Here is a 20,604-nt window from a genome sequence, read left to right on the forward strand (position 1 = left end):
ATGGGGTTAGGTTAACTGGTGATTCAAAACTGCCCTTTGGTGTGAATGCAAATGCTTGTCCTTCCATGTTAGACTGGCGATCTGTCCAGGTTGTACTGCCCTATGGTAGCTGGTATAGGCCCCAAAACTGCTACCCCACAATCCTGATAAGGATAAGTGGAAGAGGATGGATGATTGCAAAGGAATCAGTTGTTAATTATTGTAGCCAGTATTTTTTTCAGAAGAAAACATTTCTTGAGTGGAAAGCCCCCCCCCCCCCCCCACACACACACACACACACACATGCAAATTAAAGACAGAAGCACAGGACTGCCCAGTACAGTTGCAAGAAGAGCACTTGGTCTAATCTTTGTGCCATCTTTTCTTTGTTGCAGGATCTTGATGAAGAAATGCCTCAGCAAGGCTCAGAAGCCATGCATTCTTCTTCAGTGCAAGATTTTGAAGAGGTAACATTGACCTAGGACAGATTTTAATGAATGTTTCTCATGCACGATGTGTACCTTACGCTATTTGCCGATAGTGAAATGGTCTATTCATCCTCTTGAGTGATGCATTTTTAGTAACTGTCAGATTACTGTTCTTTTGTCTTCATTCTCTATCTGTTACACACGAAGACTGAGACCAGCCAGATTCAGAAGACTGTGAGCTGCCTAAAGCCGCAACCAAACAGCTTTCCAAACAATGATCTGGACCTGAAACATCCAGAGCCTGAAAGGGTAAATATAATCCAGTGTACCACTTAATGAACTAATAATTTAATCTATCATCATTCTTTATGGATGCTGTGTGTGTGTTTGTGTTTGGCAGTCACCTGGGTGTGATGTGATTTACATGGACTGTGGCTTGTAGGTCCTTTTCATTGTTTCAAAGTGCAAGTCTGGATAACATCTGAGTGTGTGTGTGTGTGTGTGTTAACCACCCAAATGTGACTTAGGAGGACCACACTGTTATTGGGGGACTCCGTCAAAGTTTGCTTCATGGTGACATCACTCTGGTTTTAGGAGGGGTCTTCTCGTATGTCTTGACAGTTTGACCTACAGCATGCAGAGCTGACTGCATGTGCTTTGTTTCTATGTTGAAATTTTTTGAAACTCAGGCTTGAACATTAAGATAGATAGTACTATACAACTTCTTAACTTGTTTTAGGCACTTTTTACTGCTGTAATGCATGGGCTCTCTCTGGCTGTGTACTCTGGCTTCTTCCCACAGTCCAATGATGTAGCTTATGGGGTTAGGTTAACTGGTGATTCAAAACTGCCCTTTGGTGTGAATGCAAATGCTTGTCCTTCCATGTTAGACTGGCGATCTGTCCAGGTTGTACTGCCCTATGGTAGCTGGTATAGGCCCCAAAACTGCTACCCCACAATCCTGATAAGGATAAGTGGAAGAGGATGGATGATTGCAAAGGAATCAGTTGTTAATTATTGTAGCCAGTATTTTTTTCAGAAGAAAACATTTCTTGAGTGGAAAGCCCCCCCCCACACACACACACACACACACACACATGCAAATTAAAGACAGAAGCACAGGACTGCCCAGTACAGTTGCAAGAAGAGCACTTGGTCTAATCTTTGTGCCATCTTTTCTTTGTTGCAGGATCTTGATGAAGAAATGCCTCAGCAAGGCTCAGAAGCCATGCATTCTTCTTCAGTGCAAGATTTTGAAGAGGTAACATTGACCTAGGACAGATTTTAATGAATGTTTCTCATGCACGATGTGTACCTTACGCTATTTGCCGATAGTGAAATGGTCTATTCATCCTCTTGAGTGATGCATTTTTAGTAACTGTCAGATTACTGTTCTTTTGTCTTCATTCTCTATCTGTTACACACGAAGACTGAGACCAGCCAGATTCAGAAGACTGTGAGCTGCCTAAAGCCGCAACCAAACAGCTTTCCAAACAATGATCTGGACCTGAAACATCCAGAGCCTGAAAGGGTAAATATAATCCAGTGTACCACTTAATGAACTAATAATTTAATCTATCATCATTCTTTATGGATGCTGTGTGTGTGTGTGTTTGGCAGTCACCTGGGTGTGATGTGATTTACATGGACGAAGTTTATTAGTTGATATCTGCAACTGAATTGAAAACACACCTTTCCAACTGTCCAAAACAAATAAATGTTGCAATATTTTGCTAACAGTGTCACAATCATCGTCTGGTGTGCACAACAATATCATCTTTGGACAAGTGCATTCAGTGTGTGGGACCGGTTTCCTCCCTCAAGTGGCTTGGCTTTAAGTGCAAAGGTGAGACATTTAGTGAATAGGTACAGTGTATAGTAAAAAGCATTAATAGAGTTCAACAAGTTAAGACGTGCTGAAATGAACACTGCTCCCTTTTTAATTAATGGGTGGTCACGTCTAATTAAAGAAATGCAGTATTACCTCATTGGTGCAGGACCTTGTAAAAATGGTATACTTGGGATTGTCCTCAATTCCCCATTCCATAACATAAACTGCTCAAAATAATAAAGGGAACACTTAAACAATGCGATGTTACTCCAAGTCAGTCACACTTCTGTGAAATCAAACTGTTCACTTAGGAAGTAACACTGACAACCAGTTTCACATGCTGTTTTGCAAATAGAGTAGACAACAAGTGGAAATTATAGTCAATTCACCATAATAAAGGACTGGTTCTGCAGGTGGTGACCACAGACCACTTCTCAGCACCTATGCTTTCTGGCTGATGTTATGGTCACTTTTGAATGCTGGCGGTGATTTCATTTTAGTGGTAGCATGAGACAGTCTACAACCCACACAAGGGGCTCAGGTAGTGCAGCTCATCTAGCGTAGCACATCAATGTGAGCTGTGGCAAGAAGGTTTGCTGTGTCTGTTAGTGTAGTGTCCAGAGCATGGAGGTGCTACCTGGATGTGGAGTAGGCCATAGGAGGGCAACAACCCAGCAGCAGGACCGCTACCTCCACCTTTGTGCAAGGAGGAACAAGAGGAGCCCTGCAAAATGACCTCAAACAGGCCACAAATGTGCATCTGTCTGCTCAAATGGTCAGAAACTGACTTCATGAGGGTGACTTGAGGGTCCAGCATCCACAGGTGGGGATTGAGCTTGCAGTCCAACACCATGCAGGATGTTTGGCATTTGCCAGAAAACACAAAGTTTGGCAACTTCAGCACGGGCACCCTATGCTCCTCACAGCTGAAAGGAGGTTCAAACTGAGCACGTGACAGTCTGGAGATGCCGTGGGGAATGTTCTGCTGCCTGCAACATCCTCCAGCATGATCATATTGGCAGTGGGTCAGTAATGGTGAGGGGTGGCATTTCTGTGCCTGCCAGAGAGCCTGACTGTCATTGGGTAACAAGATGAGGTCCTCGGACCCTTTGTGAGACCACATGCTGGTGCATTTGGCCCTGGGGTCCACCTAATGCGAGACGACACTGGGCCTCATGTGGCTGGAGTATGTCAGCAGTTCCTCCATGACAAAGGCATTGATGCTATGGACTGGCCCGCCTGTTCCCCAGACCTGAATCCAATTGAGCACATCTGGGACATCATGTCTCACTCCATCCACCACAAACTGTCCAGGGGTTGGCAGATGCTTTAGTCCAGGTCTTGGAGGAGATCCTTCAGGAGACCATCCGCCACCTCATCCCGAGCATGCCCAGGCATTGTAGGGAAGTCGTACAGGCATCTGGAGGCCACACACATTCAACTACACACTTTCATGCCACTCAACTACCTAAAGAACAAAGTATTTAATAAGAATAATTCCTTCATTCACATCTGGGATGTCCTTTTTTGGGGGGGGGGAGGGGGATTAGCAGTGTATGTGTAGTCATTAAAGTATCCTTAATGTGAACAGTTTTGTTTTTTTTGTTTTTTCAGCATTTGACATTACTGCAATGCTTTGACAAAAAACTACTTCACTTAAATAGAACTGCAAAGCTAAATTAAGTCTATCAAAATGTGTTTCAGTTTGTTTAGGGGTCTGGCACAAATCTTGCCTTGCAAAATTGGCAAATCAGAATTGCCACCAGTCAACACAGGTGTGTATCCCATTCATATTTGGCTTGACTTTTTTTCAGTTTATTTTTTACCTGTCTAAAGTATTGATCAATTAAAAAAACTTTTGTTCTTACATTCCAGAAAGAAGAAATTTCTGAATATTCAGGGGAGGATGGATTGCCACATTCAGTTCTGGATCAAATATCAAGCGATGATGATGGCAACCACAGCATATCAGAAGAAGAATATGTGCCAGATTCAGAGTCATATGATGAAGATTCAGATGAAGACATCTCATTATTGCCAAGCACATCAAAAGGTCTGCTATGCCAAGATGACATCTCCAAAGCGCATGAACAATCAGATTCAACGAATTTAATCCACAACTTGACAAAGGACAAGCCACAAGATAAAAGTGAGCTTTGCGAAACTGAATCAGAAAAAATGACTTTAAGTAAAAGAAATTACTGCTATTTTTGTGGCAAACCACAAGCTAAAATTTCCCGCCACCTGAAAACGCACAAAACGGCTCCTGATGTTGTGCATGCATTTTCCCTGCCTAGAGACTCAAACGAGCGTAAAAGTCTGTTAGAGAAATTGAGAAATAAGGGAAATTTTAAGCATAATGCTGCAGTTTTGCATGGTGGAGTGGGACCACTGAAAGTGAAGAGAAGACCCAAGATTAAAGCAGTAGAGGGAAAGTTTGCTCATTGCTTTTATTGTCAAGGGATGTATGTTCGCAAGGATCTTTGGAGACATGTCCGCAGATGTCCTAACAAACCAAAAGATGACACGGATAAAGAACCTGGAAGAACCAAAGTACTCGGCCTGGCTTTAACTCTGGAGTCTCAGTGTTATCCGCAGGTGTCAAGTGGAGTCTGGAAGGTTCTTGCTGTTATGAAACAAGATGAGATTGCCTCAGCTGTGCGAAATGACTTTACTGTTATTCAGTTTGCCCAGTCCCTCTACAATAAACATGGACAAGACCCTACAAAGTATGATTATATACGACAGAAGCTTCGTGAAGCGGGACGTTTGTTGTTGTGTCTGCGCACAGAATTCTCAGTGCATAACATGGAAGAAGCTATTAAGCCTGCTAATTTCCAGAGAGTTGTGCAAGCAGTAAAGAAAGTTTCAGGTTTTGATGAAGAGACACTGTCATACAAAACTCCAAGCCTTGCGCTGAAACTGGGACATACACTGCATAAAATGTCTGACATTATCCATTGTCGTGCCCTCATGACAGAGGATGAAGCCCTAATCAAGTCCACTGATGCGTTCAAGAAGTTGTATGTCTCCAAATGGTCTGAGATGGTGTCTCACCGTGCCTTGAACACATTGAGTGAGGCAAAGTTTAACAAGCCATCAACATTGCCCTTTACAGAAGATGTTCGGATTCTCCATCACTACCTTCAAAAATCTGCAGAAAGTGCCTTTTGCAGCTTGGAGAACGAAGCCACAGCTCAGAATTATGCCCAACTTGCACAAGTTACACTCTCACAAATCATTGTGTTCAACCGAAGACGTTCTGGAGAGGTTTCAAAGATGCGCCTCAAAAGTTTTCTTGAAAGAGACAAAACAGCACTCCACACAGATGTTGCCATGGGGCTCTCAGAAATGGAACAGAGACTCTGTAACTATTTCTGTAGAATAGAAATAATGGGAAAAAGGGACAGAAATGTTCCAGTTCTGCTAACACCAAGCATGCTGGATGCTCTGTCACTACTTGTTAGTAGGAGGCCTGACTGTGGTATTTGTGCCACTAATATCTACCTCTTTGCAAGACCCCGATCAATGAGTCATTACAGAGGAATGGACTCCTTGCGTGTTCATGCACACCAGTGTGGAGCAAAGCAGCCTGAGTATCTAAGATCGACACAGCTCAGAAAACATGTTGCCACACTCTCACAAGTCCTTAATTTGAAAAACAACGAACTTGATCAGGTTGCAGATTTCCTGGGTCATGATATCCGCGTTCACCGCGAATTCTACAGATTACCAGTTCCCACAACACAGCTGGCCAAGATTTCCAAACTGCTTTTAACACTGGAAAAAGGACAACTTTCCCAGATCCAGGGGAAATCACTGGATGAGATCAAAATAGAAGGTTTGTATTGAAAGGAGCAAATATTAGGGCAGTAGTTGAATATTATGCTTTATCAACCGAATTAAAACCTAAAAGCACAGACCATTCTGTTAAATGTCCATGATTTAAGGTTCTTGAAGTCTATTGTTTCATCACTTTGCAACATTTGGCAAACTGCAGAGTGGTGGCCTTAAATAGTAAAACTATGTACTATAATTTCCAGTATTTGTTCTGTATTTTGTCATATCTCGTTGTTAATGTGAGGTTTTTGGGGGGTTTGTGTTTGGTTTTTTGGGGGGGTTTTCCCACAATTTCTCAGATGAAATTGCATTAAGTGATGCTGAAACAAAGGACAGTGAGAGTGAATCAGATGATGATGACACAGCACTCACAATGTTGGCGTGTGGCACCAGTGAGCCTGTACATGCAGTAGCTGATTCCACAAACACAGCGCAGCTCCAAGACACTGTAGATTGTGGTAAGTTACCACTAGCTTGGTTTCTGTGGATAAAATGTTTGTTACAAATATTAAAACTTAATCAAATTGTGTAATCAGCAGATGAAGGACCACTCACAATGCCTGCAGCAAGTGAGACTGCTGCTCCCTCTGAAGGTAAGGGGTGCAGTTGGTTCTCTAAGCTTATTATTGTTTCATCACTTTGCAACATATGGCAAACTGCAGAGTGGTGGCAAAAAGTCACTTGGATGAGTGACAAAATGTTTCTCCCACTGAAAACGCTACGTCCAGATTAACAGAATCAACGTTTTGGGATTTACTTACCTGGATGATTGAGCATGCATCAAGAGACTTTTATTCAACTTTTTATTCAGTCTTTTATTCACAGCGGAACACTAAATGTCTCATTTTAGAAATTTGATAAATTTTCAAAGAGAATTTTAGCTCGTTTTGATATTGATGGTAGCAACACATTTCAGAAGTTAGTACAGGGTAGCATCCATTCTTTTAACCACCAAATGTTTTTTGTTTTTTTTGTTTGGTTTTTTGTTTGTTTTAACTACTACTACTTTATATATCTTCCAGAGAAAAATGCTGCTCAATCCCACAATTCCCGAAGAGCTCCCAAAAACATGTGGTCCAAGGCTGAGGTTGCTGCAGTGATGAGGCATTTTAAAGACCACATAAACGAAGGGAAACTAGCCACCAAAAATGAATGCAGTCATTGCAAATTGGTAGAAGATCCGGTGTTGGCAGGAAGAACAGTTCAAAACATAAGAGATTTTGTAAGAAACAGAGGATTAACTGCAAAAAGGCAGAAAAAAATGAACTAAAATAACTGTTTAGAGAGCTGTGGTTTTACATCTTGGTCAGATTGCCAATTGTTGTTAACACTGATGTTCTGTTTAAAGAAAAAAAAGTTCTTGTTAAATACAGAAGTAGTTTGTATTTCATAATTTTTACATTTAATTTATTTAGGGTTTTTTTTGACGGGTTATATTTAAAATAAAAAATTATAAATGCATATTTTCTCCCCTTAATATTTACCTTTAAACTATTAAAATTCATTTTAAATGTTTTTAATTTTTCTGTTTTCTATATTTTTATATTTCTGTGGGAAGCGTGGGCATTTTTGTCCATAGATTTCTTTTTTTATTTATGGTTAAAATTAATGTTCAGATCCAAGAACACTAATAAAATGATGTTCCAGTAATCCTGTGTCCTGTCAGATGTGTATTCATGGTAATGATGAGCTATTTACATATTACATCATTGTCCCTTTAAAGACCCAATATTGTTTTTTTTGGACCTCATAAAACACATTGTTGTCAAGTGGACAATGTCTCCAGAAAACACAATAGAGTCTGGTTGGTGTGTATCAGTGTATCTAGACTTCTATAGGGAGTGTATGAGGTCTGAAGTGACCCAAATTTTTTTCAGATTTTTTCGAACACTTTAACCTCGCTCCCTTGGCTCTAAGTCCTTTCAAAAGGGTAGTCCACTTAAACCACCACCGGGCGGATTGACGTAGTATAGTCCCGCCATACCACATAGACCCGTATGTGTGTGTGTGTGTGTGTGTGTGTGTGTGTGTGTCAGATGGTAGCAGTGCCCCTATTGGGTCTGTGCCATGTTGGTGAACCAGGATATGATGCCACACACGCACATACACTCGATCATAACCATTCCTCTTCCTTGTTATCTGACAGCAGAAGTGACTCATGTGTACTGCTTGCTGTTCTCACCACAGGACGTCTGCAAGTTCCATCATGTTACGCGCAAAACGTTTAACTAATTTTCCTCAGACTCTTCATCACACAGAGATCCAGTAACAGACAACAAACACTCACTCACTACAGCAACATGACCCCTCTATTAGAGATGAAGGTCTGCTTCAATCAGAGGTGTATTATTCAGTCCAAGAATGTGCATTACAATGTTGAGAAAAATAAAAACAGCTCAAAGTAGAGCTGCTATAGCTTCCGTGAGTCACCCGAAGATCCATTGTTACACAATATCGCTGTATTTCTGAAGACTGACTCATCTGCTGTAGGTTGTTTTCGTAACAGGACACCAGAAAAGTGTACAATGAAGGAATCCCAACAAGTTGCTTCTGTTCATCTGCACGTAGCGAAGAAGTCACTTGGATGAGTTATCTGGATGATTGAGCACGCATAAAGATACAGTGAAGCAAGTTCAACACAAACAACCTTCTTTTGCATTACCAGGCTTGACAAAAGCTAAAACCCCCAGTTGGAGATGGCAGGTAACACAACGGTGGTTTTCAACTTCCTCTGTTAAGCATCTGCTTCAGGCTCTGTGCGCGCTCACATGTCATATAACAAAATGATCCCTATGAGTGCCACCTACCACAATATTATCTACATAATGATGACCTATAAGAAACATAAAAATGTATAACAATAAAATGCAACGCTGTTACAAATAAGACAAGCTACTGGAGAAAATCAATACTCTAGTAAAACGTTTCAGTTTTCATTATTATTTTATGGCTGAGTATGTGCTTTTAACAAGATGGTGGCGCATTAGCGTTCCGGTACATTAACCAGACACATTTAAACATTAAATGTTACTGTCCCATAGAATAATAAAGTAGACAATTAATTAATTTGACCGACTGACTTGGTATTCTTGCTGTTTGTTCTGTGTTCTAGCACCTGCAGAATGAAGTATTAAAATATGTACACATTTTTGCATCACCAGCTGAATCCTGCACATCACAGTGAGAATACAAAGCAGTCTTTATTCATCAGGCTGCACATTTTAACATTTCCCCAACAAACAATCTATATTGCACACAAAACGTGCTATGAATAAAGGAAACAGTGAAAACCTGGAGCTTGCATGCGATTTCAAACCAGACTGAACATAACCTGCTCTGGTTATATGTTCAGCAGAAGTTATGATGGTGATTTAGCCAGGTAAGGAGAGAGCAACTTCCATGACACAGAAAACTCTGACTTTAAGCTTTAGAATACCTTGCTAACCTATTAATCTTACTTCTTACCACCCCCTCTGACAATACATAATAGCAAATACTGACAAAGAAAAAAAAAAGTTGTTATTGAAGAAATATATCAAGAACAAGGACATTTGGGCTTAAAAATAAATAATTAATAACAGGTACACTCAAGTACACAGCCATGCTCAAAAGTACAGAGATCATCCCTATAAAAACCAAGAACAGGACTGAATATACATCCATTACTCCCTTCATGGTCACCTCCTGGTCCAACAACATGGCTCAATATGCCTCCCAGTATACAGTTCCATCTTTTAATCTGTAATTCTATGGTAAAAATGTAAATGAGAAACATAAACTGCTCTAGAAGACTGCCAAAGTTACCTTACTTAACAGTAAGCTATGGATTTTTCTGTAAATTAAAGGTCACTTAAAAAAAGTTAGAAAAATCTTGGTGATTTGGTAAACAGACTGGTACTTATATAATGGTACTCCTTTCTACAGGAAGAGCTAGGGATCGATCAGCTGACCTTCCCATTGGTAGACGACCCACTGTACTCAACCCAACCTTACCCAAATATAGACATTTTGGCACACCAATCGGACCGGACACCTTTTTTTTCTTAAACATAGCACAATGGTATTATCCTATGTTTTTAATGCATTGCATACATTACCTTCATTTTGGCATGACCTAAAAGCCCAAACAAGCACAGCAGGCTGAGTTTACTTCAGATCATATTTATGCATCTATTTTTATAAGCTGAGTTTAAAGGAAATCCACAGTGAAAAGTAAAATTTAAAAACTCCCAAAGTCTGATTAACTGATTCCAAAATGTCAACAAATGGCTAAACCTGATCAGTAAAAATCACCCATGCCCATGCCAGTGCCAGTACGTGAAAGGCCAGTAGAACCAGAGCCATTTGCTGCCTATTCTGGACCAAGGGGGGGGAAGAAAAAAAAGAGATGAGATTGGAAAAGAGAAGCTGCTAACTATGAACATCTGAGAGCAGTGGAACTCAGACAGACAGGCAGCAAAAGGGCAGAGTGCTTGACAAACATCAAAGGGTGCACAGCTGGTAAAATCCACCCCCATCCAGCTCTCTTACCCTCTCAGATGGCCCACTTCCAGTTTTAACCTCTGCTCATTCATTACCTAATCAACATCAGCAGCACTGCACATCCAGAAATCCCATGTCAAGCCTTTAATAACCTAAATTTCAAGCTTACTCGTGCTTTCCTGAGACTCTATATTTTAAATTCCACTTTGTTTATGCATTTTTTAGATGTTATGTCCAAATCTGTCCCAATCAAATAGTTCATGACAGTCATAATTTTTATTTATATATATATATATATATATATATATATATATATATATATTTAAAATGATATATATATATATATATATATATATATATTTATTTATTTTTTATTTTTTTTAAATATATATATATATATTTTTTTTTTTTTTAAGTGTAAGTCTCACGGAGAATAAATAGAACTGCCAAATCAGCATTGCAAGGGTCAAATCTTCAATACAATATTATAACAGGCTTACAATATTACAGGCTGCTGCCATGAAGTTACTTAATATGAAGCAGATATGACTTTTGAAGTCTGATATTACAGGTAACCCAATATATTGGGATAAGTATGCAAAAAATAAAGGGGAAAAAACAGCTTGATTAAAAAAAAAAAGATGTAGCGACATGTAATGAGATGACTTGGATGTCCGTTTTTTTTTACCTTCATGTCGTTCATGATGAGCTGGAAGAGCCCTCCCAAGGCGCTGCATTCTTTCTCTATTCCCGCATCCATTTTTTCCACAGGCTTGGAAAAATCCTTCTCAACTTCACAACAACTTTTTTTTTTACCTCCTCCTTGAAGAGAAAGAAATAAAAACTTCCAGCAAAGTGTTGAGAAACTCCAAAAGAAGAATCAATTGAGGCTTTTATTTAATATAGGGAGCGGAGTTACAACACCCCGAGGGCAAAGTCCGCTTTTTTTAAAAAAAACTGTTTAAAAACAGCAGTGGAAAAGGAAGAAGGGGGGAACACACATGAGTCCAATCCGAGGTACTAATGCTGGGCTTCAGTCAGCCAATGCTACCAGCCGGCCAACTTGACAAACCTCCGAAAAACCCACACATCATGCCTGAACCAGCAGCCTTCTGTCTGGAAAATGTCGGGCACTGTTTCTAAACTTTAACCCCGCTCTGCGTTCACTCCCTGCGGACGGAAAGCCCAGCTAACCACAGCGAGCTAGCAAACCCGGCTAACTCCGCTAGCAACCTGTGTGACTGCGCGCGCGTGTTTGTGTGTGTATGTGCATCCAAAGGAAAACACGCGCGCGCACACAGTCCGGGATCAATCCGTTGGCCCAAAAATAAACCGACGCGGCTTTCAGCTGATGTGCTGCTCAGGTTTAACGTTCTGAAAGTCGTTGTTTCCAGGTGTATCCGAGTGATTTACGTTTTCCTCCTGCGAGTTTTAACGACAGACGCTGCCCCGTCCTTCTCTCCTTACTCCAGTGGGAGTCCTAACCTGAAGTGAATGAGCGCGTCCGCGAACTGCGCATCAAGGTAGCCGAAGTGACAGCGCCCACATCCCGTCAAGAGTTTCACAATAAAAGCCATCAATCTAAAATTTCAGTCACTGTAGTTTTTTTTATTAGTTTTAATTTTTCTGTCATTTCGAAATTGCGTTTTCACGTTTCGGCGAGTTATAATTTAAAAAGGACCAAACTCACAAAGCACTTGCTGTTTTCTTATTTGCTTCTTTCATGTTTTTACTGGCTGGGGAACATGTGCTCAAAATTTTGAGATGGACATTTCCAGTTCCCATTGAAATCTATACATGTAACGTTAAACAGTATATTTAATAAATTCTAAAATGCACTTTTTGTTTCTTATTTTACAGGAAATTTATACATTAAAGCAAGGTAAGTTTTTCAGCTCTGCGCAGCTTTACTTGATTAAAATTACCTGCCTGTTCCTGTGTGGAAATGAGACTTTAAAACAAAATGCATTTGAAATACAAAAATATTGTACATGGAGGATAATAGCATACAATCTCTTCTCATATTACTAATTGCCTAACCACACGCCAGCAAGCACCTGAAGCCCACTGAACTAGTTTGTGAACTGGTAATTTGAGATGAAATTACTTTTAATTTAAGATGACTTCTCTTAGATAGTAAAATTTTAAATAGAGTGCTCCATCAGTACTTTAGGAGTTTGTGACTGCATCTACAGATTGACTCATGTGGTCAGTTTTAACCGCTAATTGTTGCATATTATTATGGATACCAATTTTTTTGCCAATCAGCACTCTCATCTCAAGCAGTTCTTGCCTGGAATTTATTACCTCCAAATATGAATATGTTGCCTTAAAATGTTTCCTATTGAACAATCAATTAGGTCACATGATCTGACAACAACAGCAACAACATTTATTTGTTTGGGATAACTTTTATAAATTTATTTTGGGGGTTTTTTTGTTTTGTTTTGTTTTTTTTGCTATTTTATTCTAATAAAACTCTTTCCTGGCTGGGGACTCCAAGTGAAAATTAGTCTTCTTGGCTAAATGTGATAAATGGATATTTTGCCTCTGTGTGAAGTTTATTAAACCATTATACTTTTACCAAAGTTCCAGTGGCGGCAATTCATTTTTATTTTGTAAGCAAACAAATAAAATAACTCACTTTATTTTTGTCCTTAACATCTTGCACAATCCCTTATTTTATATACAAGAAATTATCTTGAAAAGTTGCATTTGAAATGCATTGATAAGTAGACCTGAGTCAAAATGTGTTTTTAAAGGTTTACTTTGTTGGGGCTTTTTATTTGTAGTGCTACGTAATTTCCTGTCGAAGCAGCGTTCGGCTCACTTGAAGCTGCTGCCTCCGTGCATAGTGGAGGTTTGTTGTGTGTTGAAGACGCGGCAGTCTGCCGGGGCGGAGCTACAAGCTGTGACTTTAATGTGACTTTACTGGGAGATGACAATAAGAGCTAAACTGGTCATCAGCCAGTTTAACACGAATGGAGTCTTTGCAGAAAACGTACTTGTGTCTGTTTATTCATCACTTCTGCCAAAACTGACTTGTAGCAAGTTGTCTCTAAAAATCTGAGAATCGCACTGTGTAACGAGGTATTTACTCTCAAGGCTTTACCTTAGCCTCCACTGACACTGTGAGGAACCTTGGAGTGAGTTTGGAGCAGTGTAGGTCCTTTAACTTGCATATTAAACAAATATCTAGGAATACCTTCTAGAGCAGGACAATATGGCCAAAAATATTTATCACAATATATATTTGAACATTTGCGATAATGATATAATTGACGCGAGACAAAATACTTTACAGGCTTTACACACTTCACAACTTTATTAGTGCAAAAAAAAACCATCAATATATTTTCAATTAAACAAGCGGTTATTTTTATGTGCATTAAAGCTGTATAAAATTTTAACAGCGCAAATGCAAATTCCTTGCTGACGTTTTAACCAAAAATAATTTCCAGTGGAAATTGGCCGACATATCCATATGTTGAAGCACAGTACCTATCACTCCGCAAGGCTCCTGAAATGGTAGCCGTAATGCTCCGACTGTCATGGTCCTGGGCCATGTGGGCCCAGTATTCTTAGTTTCTTATATTTTTGTATTTCGTTCCTTATTTAGGCCATGTTTCCTAAGTTGTCCTGTTGTGTTGTTCCTTATTTGACTTCCCCTTGTGACTTTTATCCCCTGTGTGCCCCTCTATGTATCTGTGAGCCCTCATCTCCCCTCCTTGTTTCATTCCATGTTTCCCCAGCCCACTATGCCCGCGCTCTCTCTCTCCTCCTGTTTGCACCTGTGTACTTCCTGTTTTACTTTGACAGTCTCCCGTCAGTGTTGTTTACTCCTGCCATGTCTTGTTATGTTTATCTGTGTCACCTGTGTTCCCATGTGTGGCCACTTCCCCTGATCATCCCTCTTGTGTATTTAGTCTCTGTGTTTCATGTAGTCTGTGTCGCGTCGTCTGTGTTACCACCCCCTGTGTTCCGTATCTCCAGCCATAGCTTTTCCTTAGTTTATGTCCAGTTTAGGTTTCTGTTTGAACTATTACTCTTATGCTGCCCTCACTCTGTTTTGTTCCTTTCATCAACCAGAATAAAAGGCTCGCTTTTGTTTAACTCCACTCCTGCATCCTCGCTTGTGTTCGCTCCTGGGTCCACCACACACATTTCCGCACGGTCTGCCTCCGCAGACCGTGACACCGACAATGAATCAAGCCATGCGGCTTTGTAGCTTATCAAAGTCGTATTAAAACTAGTGCTGTCAGCGTTAATCTTGTTAAAATGACATTAAAGCCATAACCGCGTTAACCCGGATGCCCAGTGTGTGGCCAGGTTTTTTGGCTGCTTAGATGTTCTACCAAAAATTGTGCTTTGGTGTGTATCTGACAGACAAAAACCAAACCAGTTCCACACCACTGAAGTTGGCACCATTTTTACAAACCAATTCGGGTTTATCTGTTTCAATCAACGATCCGCTTTCGCCCTTCTAATTCTCATGCTTTTTCCACCATGTGTGTATGAAAACAAAGGCACTGCGCACTCGTTTTACCCATATTCTATCGCGATATTTCATTTTCTTATCATTGCCTAACATTATACCGGTGTTACCGTGAACGGTATGATATGGCCCAGCCCTAATACCTTCTATCATCTGCACATTATTGTTAAAACAGCATTAAATTAAAATGATGCAGAAAAATAAGTGCATTTGTTACTTTTAGGGTGGACTCTTGTAATTCTTTATTGTCAGGCTGCCTTAACAGCTCACTGAAGAGCCTTCAGTTGATCAAAAACATGTAAGTGAGAGTACTAAAGAAAAGATATATCATATTTTTTTCTCATATTAGCTCATTTTCATTGGCTCCTTATTAAACCCACAATTGAATTTAAAAATCTCTTTCTCACAATCAGATCCCATCATATCTTAGAGAACTCATAGTAATAGTGTGATAGTATAGTATAGTAATAATATTAACATAATCGCTGCATAATCGCTACCAGACTGCAGGCTTACTTGTGGTTCCTAGAGAATTGAAAAGTAGGATGGGAGGCAGATCCTGTGGAACCAGCACCGAGTCTGGATTTGGAAGATAGACACCATTTTTACTTTTAAGATCAGGCTTAAAACTTCCCTTTTGATAAAACTTGTATTTAAGGCTGAACCAGGTGACCCTGAACCAACTTTTAGCGATGCTGAAATAGACTCAGCAAGCTGGGGGACTTCCCGGGATGTAATCAACACTTTTCTCCACTCCCTTCTTTTCACTTCCCATGTGTTTATATGCCTCTGTTTGAGGTGTCTTCCTGTTTATAAACAAGGTTCTGTCTTCCCACTACCACCAAGTGCTTGCTCATAGTGGATTACGAGATTGTTTTCGTTTTTCTCAAATATTGAAAGATCTTTATTTATTGTATTAAGCACCTGAAGACGACTGTTGTGAAGTGGCGCTGCATATGAAATTAAATGAAGTGAAATTAAAAAAGAGGAAATAGTTACAGTTTCCAACACCTGGTTTGCAGTTCAGTGAGGGCCACCTGATGATTTGCTACCAGGTTTTGCTTATATTATTCTCTAACGCTTCGCCTCTGAGCTGTCTTTTCCACATTTGTCCTGATGATTATTTAAAAATTTGGGAGTTGTGTGAGTTGGATTACATTTATAGCACTCTTGTCCGTGAGGAGCCACAGATGCATTTGGCTTCAGAAATCCTTGTCTCTGAACGGTTTAGTGTGCTCAAACCATAATGCCTGCACAGGAAAAAGGCGTCTCAAGGGTCATGTTATCTTACAGGCCACACTTGCTGTTTTTAATTCTTAAAAAAATTGAAATTAATCATTTGGAGTCATTTGTTTTCTTGTAATTATAGTGGTGTCCAGCTGTTTCCTCTTTATTGTCTGCAGCTGAGTGAGACTTTTTTTTTAGATTGCAGCTTTAAGAAACAAATAACCCAACAGTCACATCCAAGCCATGGACCAATTAGCCAGATGTGAAAGTAGGTGACTGACCTCTGTTTTTTCATTCTTGACGCAGGTCTTTTGACTGAGAACAGTCCAGAGGAAAGCACCATAAATGCTTTAGAGGAGAGACTTTCTGAAAATGTGGCTCTTATTGCCATTTATGGCAGGCAGGATTTTTGTTTATAAGTGCAGAACAACATTTAATAAATGCTAATATTTATAAATGGAACCTATTATGGTTTTCAGTATTTTTATATTGTCATGTTGGACGTTCGTATTATGCACAAAGTTTCACATACTAAGATCATCACGCACACAAGTAAATATGGTAATTACAAATTCACTTCAGACCAGTCCAGCTCTATCTTAGAAAGAGCAAAGAGCTCTTTTCTACTCTTTGTTCTTGATGATGTCACAGAGGCCATCTTCTCAGGACATTTTTGCTGTGAGGCAACAGTGATAACCACTACCCCACCTTGCTGCCCCTGCAGAAGAGTCCAATGATAAAAAAAATATCGAGATTGAAATGAGCATAAAAAGCATTAAAAGCATAAAAAAGCATTGCAATGTTACTATAACTGGATATAAGTAAATAGTGCATTGATTTTTTTGTAAATCCAAACTCAGTCATTCAGCTCAAAAGTTTATTGCGAACAGCTCTCACAAAACCTTTACTTATGTAGGGTTATGAATAAGTTTGAGTGCATCTTGTTGCCGTGTTTTGTTTTTTTAATGTGGTTGCTGTTGTTAGTATGAGACAACAGAAAAGCCACACAAATATTGTTTTATTACCTACTAAAATAAGCCTCATGAGCAATGCATGCTTGGCTAGTGAACTTGAACAAAGCTGTATAAACCTTAAAACCTTAGCTGACTTCACATAGGAAATAAAGTCAGGGTTGTGTGGGATGTGAGTAAAGATTAAGCTCTGATGTCATGTTGTTCTTTTTCAGCATTTTGGTCATCCGAACTTTTTTGAGCATTTTCCCTTTTGTGAGTATAAGATTTTGCTCCCCATGCCCAATGGAGGGTTAATATGACTTCTTAAAATGACTTCTTTTAGTGTTACCTTTGCCCCCAGGGCTAGGGGGTTGGGGACATTCTGTGTGGAGTTTGTATGACTTTAGTTGTAGGAAATGCTAAAAATACAGTCTCCTCCCAGATTCAAAATTAGCTTTGGATGTGGGGCAGATAAAATCCATAGAACAAAACATGCTATTAATGTGCAAATGTGGCTCATAGACTAAAGAGCTTTGAATATTCAGAATCACTTATCTTTAATAGTAAAACTATAGTTGATACTTGTGTTTATGATGTGGTGGCTGCATATTTTGTACTATGTACACATGTACTGTTTTTGCATGTCTCAAAGATGACCCAAATTTCAAGTAGTCTGCGTAATGAAGGAAAATGCTCCCATTTCCCAATGGAGACAGGTGTTGTAACATAAAAGAGGTCTTCATAGAAGACTTTTTGGCTGTAGCTCAGGTGGCAGAGCAGGTCAGCCACTAATCAGAAGGTCGGTGGTTCGATCCCAGGCTGCCTCCTGGCTGCATGCCAAATATCCTTGGGCAAGATACTAACCCCGTGTTTGCCTACTGGTGGTGGTCAGAGGGCCCGGTGGCGCCAGTGTCCGGCAGCCTCGCCTCTGTCAGTGCACCCCAGGGCAGCTGTGGCTACAACGTGGCTTGCCATCGCCAGTGTGTGAATGTGTGTGTGAATGGGTGAATGACTGAATGTAGTGTGAAGCGCTTTGGGGTCCTTAGGGACTAGAAAAGCGCTATACAAATGCAGGCCATTTACTTTTTTTACATTAATGAGCATTTAAAAATGTCCATATATGTGCTTGGGTATTGTTGATAAATGCTAAAGCCTTCTCAGATGTCCCATTTAGTTCTTTTGTGTTGGTCTGTTCCGGTTTTAAGCACCACTGTAAGCGACAGGAAACCACCATTAAATGACTCACTAGCGATTATGCGCTGTCAGTTCACTTAATCAAACATGCAGGCTGTTCACATTCACTCCATATTTATTATGTGGCAACGAGTACATAATAAACACAAAGTGTGTACGAATGTTTGTGTGTGCGTGCATCTGTGTGTGTCTCAGTGTATTTTCCTGATTCACCCGGCAACAAGCTGAGTCACCACTACACCAGCCTTACTACCAATCTTGTTCCCATGGCTACCAGCATGCCACAATGGTATGTGCTCATGTTTGAAAGTAAGTAAGTAAGTAAGTGTGTGTGTGTGTGTGTGTGTGTGTGTGTGTGTGTGTGTGTGTGTGTGTGTGTGTGTGTGTGTGTGTGCCTAATCACTGACTACCATATACCAAACACAAATGTGGTTTACATGGAGACCAAAACATCTGCTCAGAATAATGTAACAACAATAAAGCAGCAATTGTTCTATTTTTAAACCAGAGAGAAGGTTCACTTAGAAATTTGATCAAACATCTGCAAACACTGAACATCATTGTGCCTTTTTTAAAAATAAAGTTAGACTTTTCAGAGGTAGCACATGAGTTACACAGAACAAAAAAAATAGTTGTGGAGAAAGAGATCAGATTCTGTACTCAAGTAAAATAATCAGAGAAACAAGGAAAAACATTCAAAAATGAATTTTAGGTTGAAGTATAAATGTGTTGCATTATATTTTAAGGCGTTTTTTAAACCAGTTATTCATATCAAATGATTTTTTTGCTGTTTTAATTGTACGAATGAATACATCAACACATAAGGTGGAATACTACGACATACTAAACCACTATTGTTGAACTGACAGTTTTTCTAATGAGCTAAAAAAATATCCTTTAGGAGTATAACCAGCAGCAGATTTACTCTAATTATAACCACTTGAAGTGATGCTGCAGGAAACATTTGTTTGTTCTCCACTGCAATGCCTGAAACATATTTTTACATAAACTCATTTGATGTGTGTATTTTATATCTATAGTCTAAACCGATTAATCGACAGGGTTCAATGTTTCCTTTGTCAAATGTCATGTAAGAAAATTATTGTTAAATTTAATCTACAGGGTGGCCCATTTATATGGATACACCGTAATAACATGGGAATGGCTGGTGTTATTAAAGTCCTGTTTGTGGCACATTAGCATATGTGAGGGGGCAAACTCCTCAAGATGTGTGGTGACCATGGTGGCCATTTAGAAGTCGGCCATCTTGGATACAACTTTTGTTTTTTCAATAGGAAGAGGGCCATGTGACACATCAAACTTATTGGTAATTTCACAAGAAAAACAATGGTGTGCTTGGTTACAACCACAAACTGCTGGCTGTTCATCTCTGGTTGCATCTTTAAGTTCGTTTGTGTTTGTCTCCACCTTGTGGTCAATTTATTTTACTGCAAACCAGTTCACTCTTCAACAGAAAAATGTTCTGACAATAAAACAATAAAATGGGTGAGTTAGAGTTTCAAGAGTTTGTCTTTTTTTTTTTTAGTATTACCTGATGATGACATCAGTTGCTGTCTCTATAGACTGTATAGAGTAATGCCATGAGACTGAACATGGAGAAGAAATCACTCAGTTGTTGGTGAAGAAATAGCACCAGGAAATTATTTCCCAGGTGGCTCATTCTAACTTGATGGCTGGTTAAATGAGATATGATAAAACTCAGGATAGAATAATGACCTGGGCTGTGTCGTATTGTGCTAATATGTCCCGAATTACAACTAGTTAATAAGCTGTCAATTCCAAAAGATCCTTTACCTTAAATAGAGGTCTCACCAAAGTGTGCAAAAAAAGATGTTTTGTGATGGTTTGCTGTGCAACGGAATGTGCTAAAGCAATGCCTTTACACGACATCTCTGCAAAGGTAGTGACCCAAGTATGAACTGCTGAATATTAGACAAAGCATATAAAATTTATGACTTGTAGGTTCATACACAATGATGAATGCAGTGGCTCAACTTTATGTTGTTTGCAGTGCAGGAGTTGTTGGTGGGTTCCATGGGAAAAGAAACACTTGTTTAGGAAAACTGGTAGGGAGGGCGGGGGGGGGGGGGGGGGGGGGGGGGGGGAATTAAATTCAGTATGTTCTGGCTCTGAGAGTTATCAAGGTAGTTTACA

General features: G+C 39.7%; 2 protein-coding genes across 3 annotated transcripts in view; one reads left to right on the forward strand and one right to left on the reverse strand.

Annotated features, from left to right (window-relative positions):
* The window catches only part of mtss1 (MTSS I-BAR domain containing 1), a 98,887-nt gene extending 86,781 nt beyond the window's left edge, over positions 1-12,106 (reverse strand). Inside the window, exon 1 of one of the 2 annotated variants that reach the window (XM_080301204.1) lies at positions 11,249-12,106. In XM_080301204.1, coding sequence (XP_080157330.1) covers positions 11,249-11,320 — 72 coding nt within the window. In that variant the 5' untranslated portion in view covers positions 11,321-12,106. The remainder of the gene's footprint in view (positions 1-11,248) is intronic. The other variant, XM_080301205.1, reaches the window with a different exon arrangement.
* Positions 1,841-7,728, forward strand: LOC145419249 (uncharacterized). The gene is made up of 7 exons (XM_080301206.1): positions 1,841-1,938; positions 2,148-2,253; positions 3,943-4,013; positions 4,114-6,079; positions 6,378-6,536; positions 6,615-6,671; positions 7,101-7,728. The coding sequence occupies exons 4-7, from the start codon at positions 4,417-4,419 to the stop codon at positions 7,346-7,348; spliced, it is 2,127 nt and encodes a 708-aa protein (XP_080157332.1). The 5' UTR covers positions 1,841-1,938; positions 2,148-2,253; positions 3,943-4,013; positions 4,114-4,416; the 3' UTR covers positions 7,349-7,728.
* Positions 12,107-20,604: the final 8,498 nt, after the last annotated feature.

This window comes from Astatotilapia calliptera, chromosome 5 (assembly GCF_964374335.1).
Source record: "Astatotilapia calliptera chromosome 5, fAstCal68.1, whole genome shotgun sequence".
NCBI lineage: Eukaryota > Metazoa > Chordata > Actinopteri > Cichliformes > Cichlidae > Astatotilapia > Astatotilapia calliptera.

What these genes read in the sequence shown, in the direction of transcription:
- LOC145419249 (XM_080301206.1), top strand. Translation starts at nt 4,417, where the DNA reads ATGACTTTAAGTAAAAGAAATTACTGCTATTTTTGTGGCAAACCACAA. An exon ending in GGATGAGATCAAAATAGAAG is followed by an intron (nt 6,080 to 6,377) that starts GTTTGTATTGAA and finishes ACAATTTCTCAG; the next exon opens with ATGAAATTGCATTAAGTGAT. An exon ending in GACTGCTGCTCCCTCTGAAG is followed by an intron (nt 6,672 to 7,100) that starts GTAAGGGGTGCA and finishes TATATCTTCCAG; the next exon opens with AGAAAAATGCTGCTCAATCC.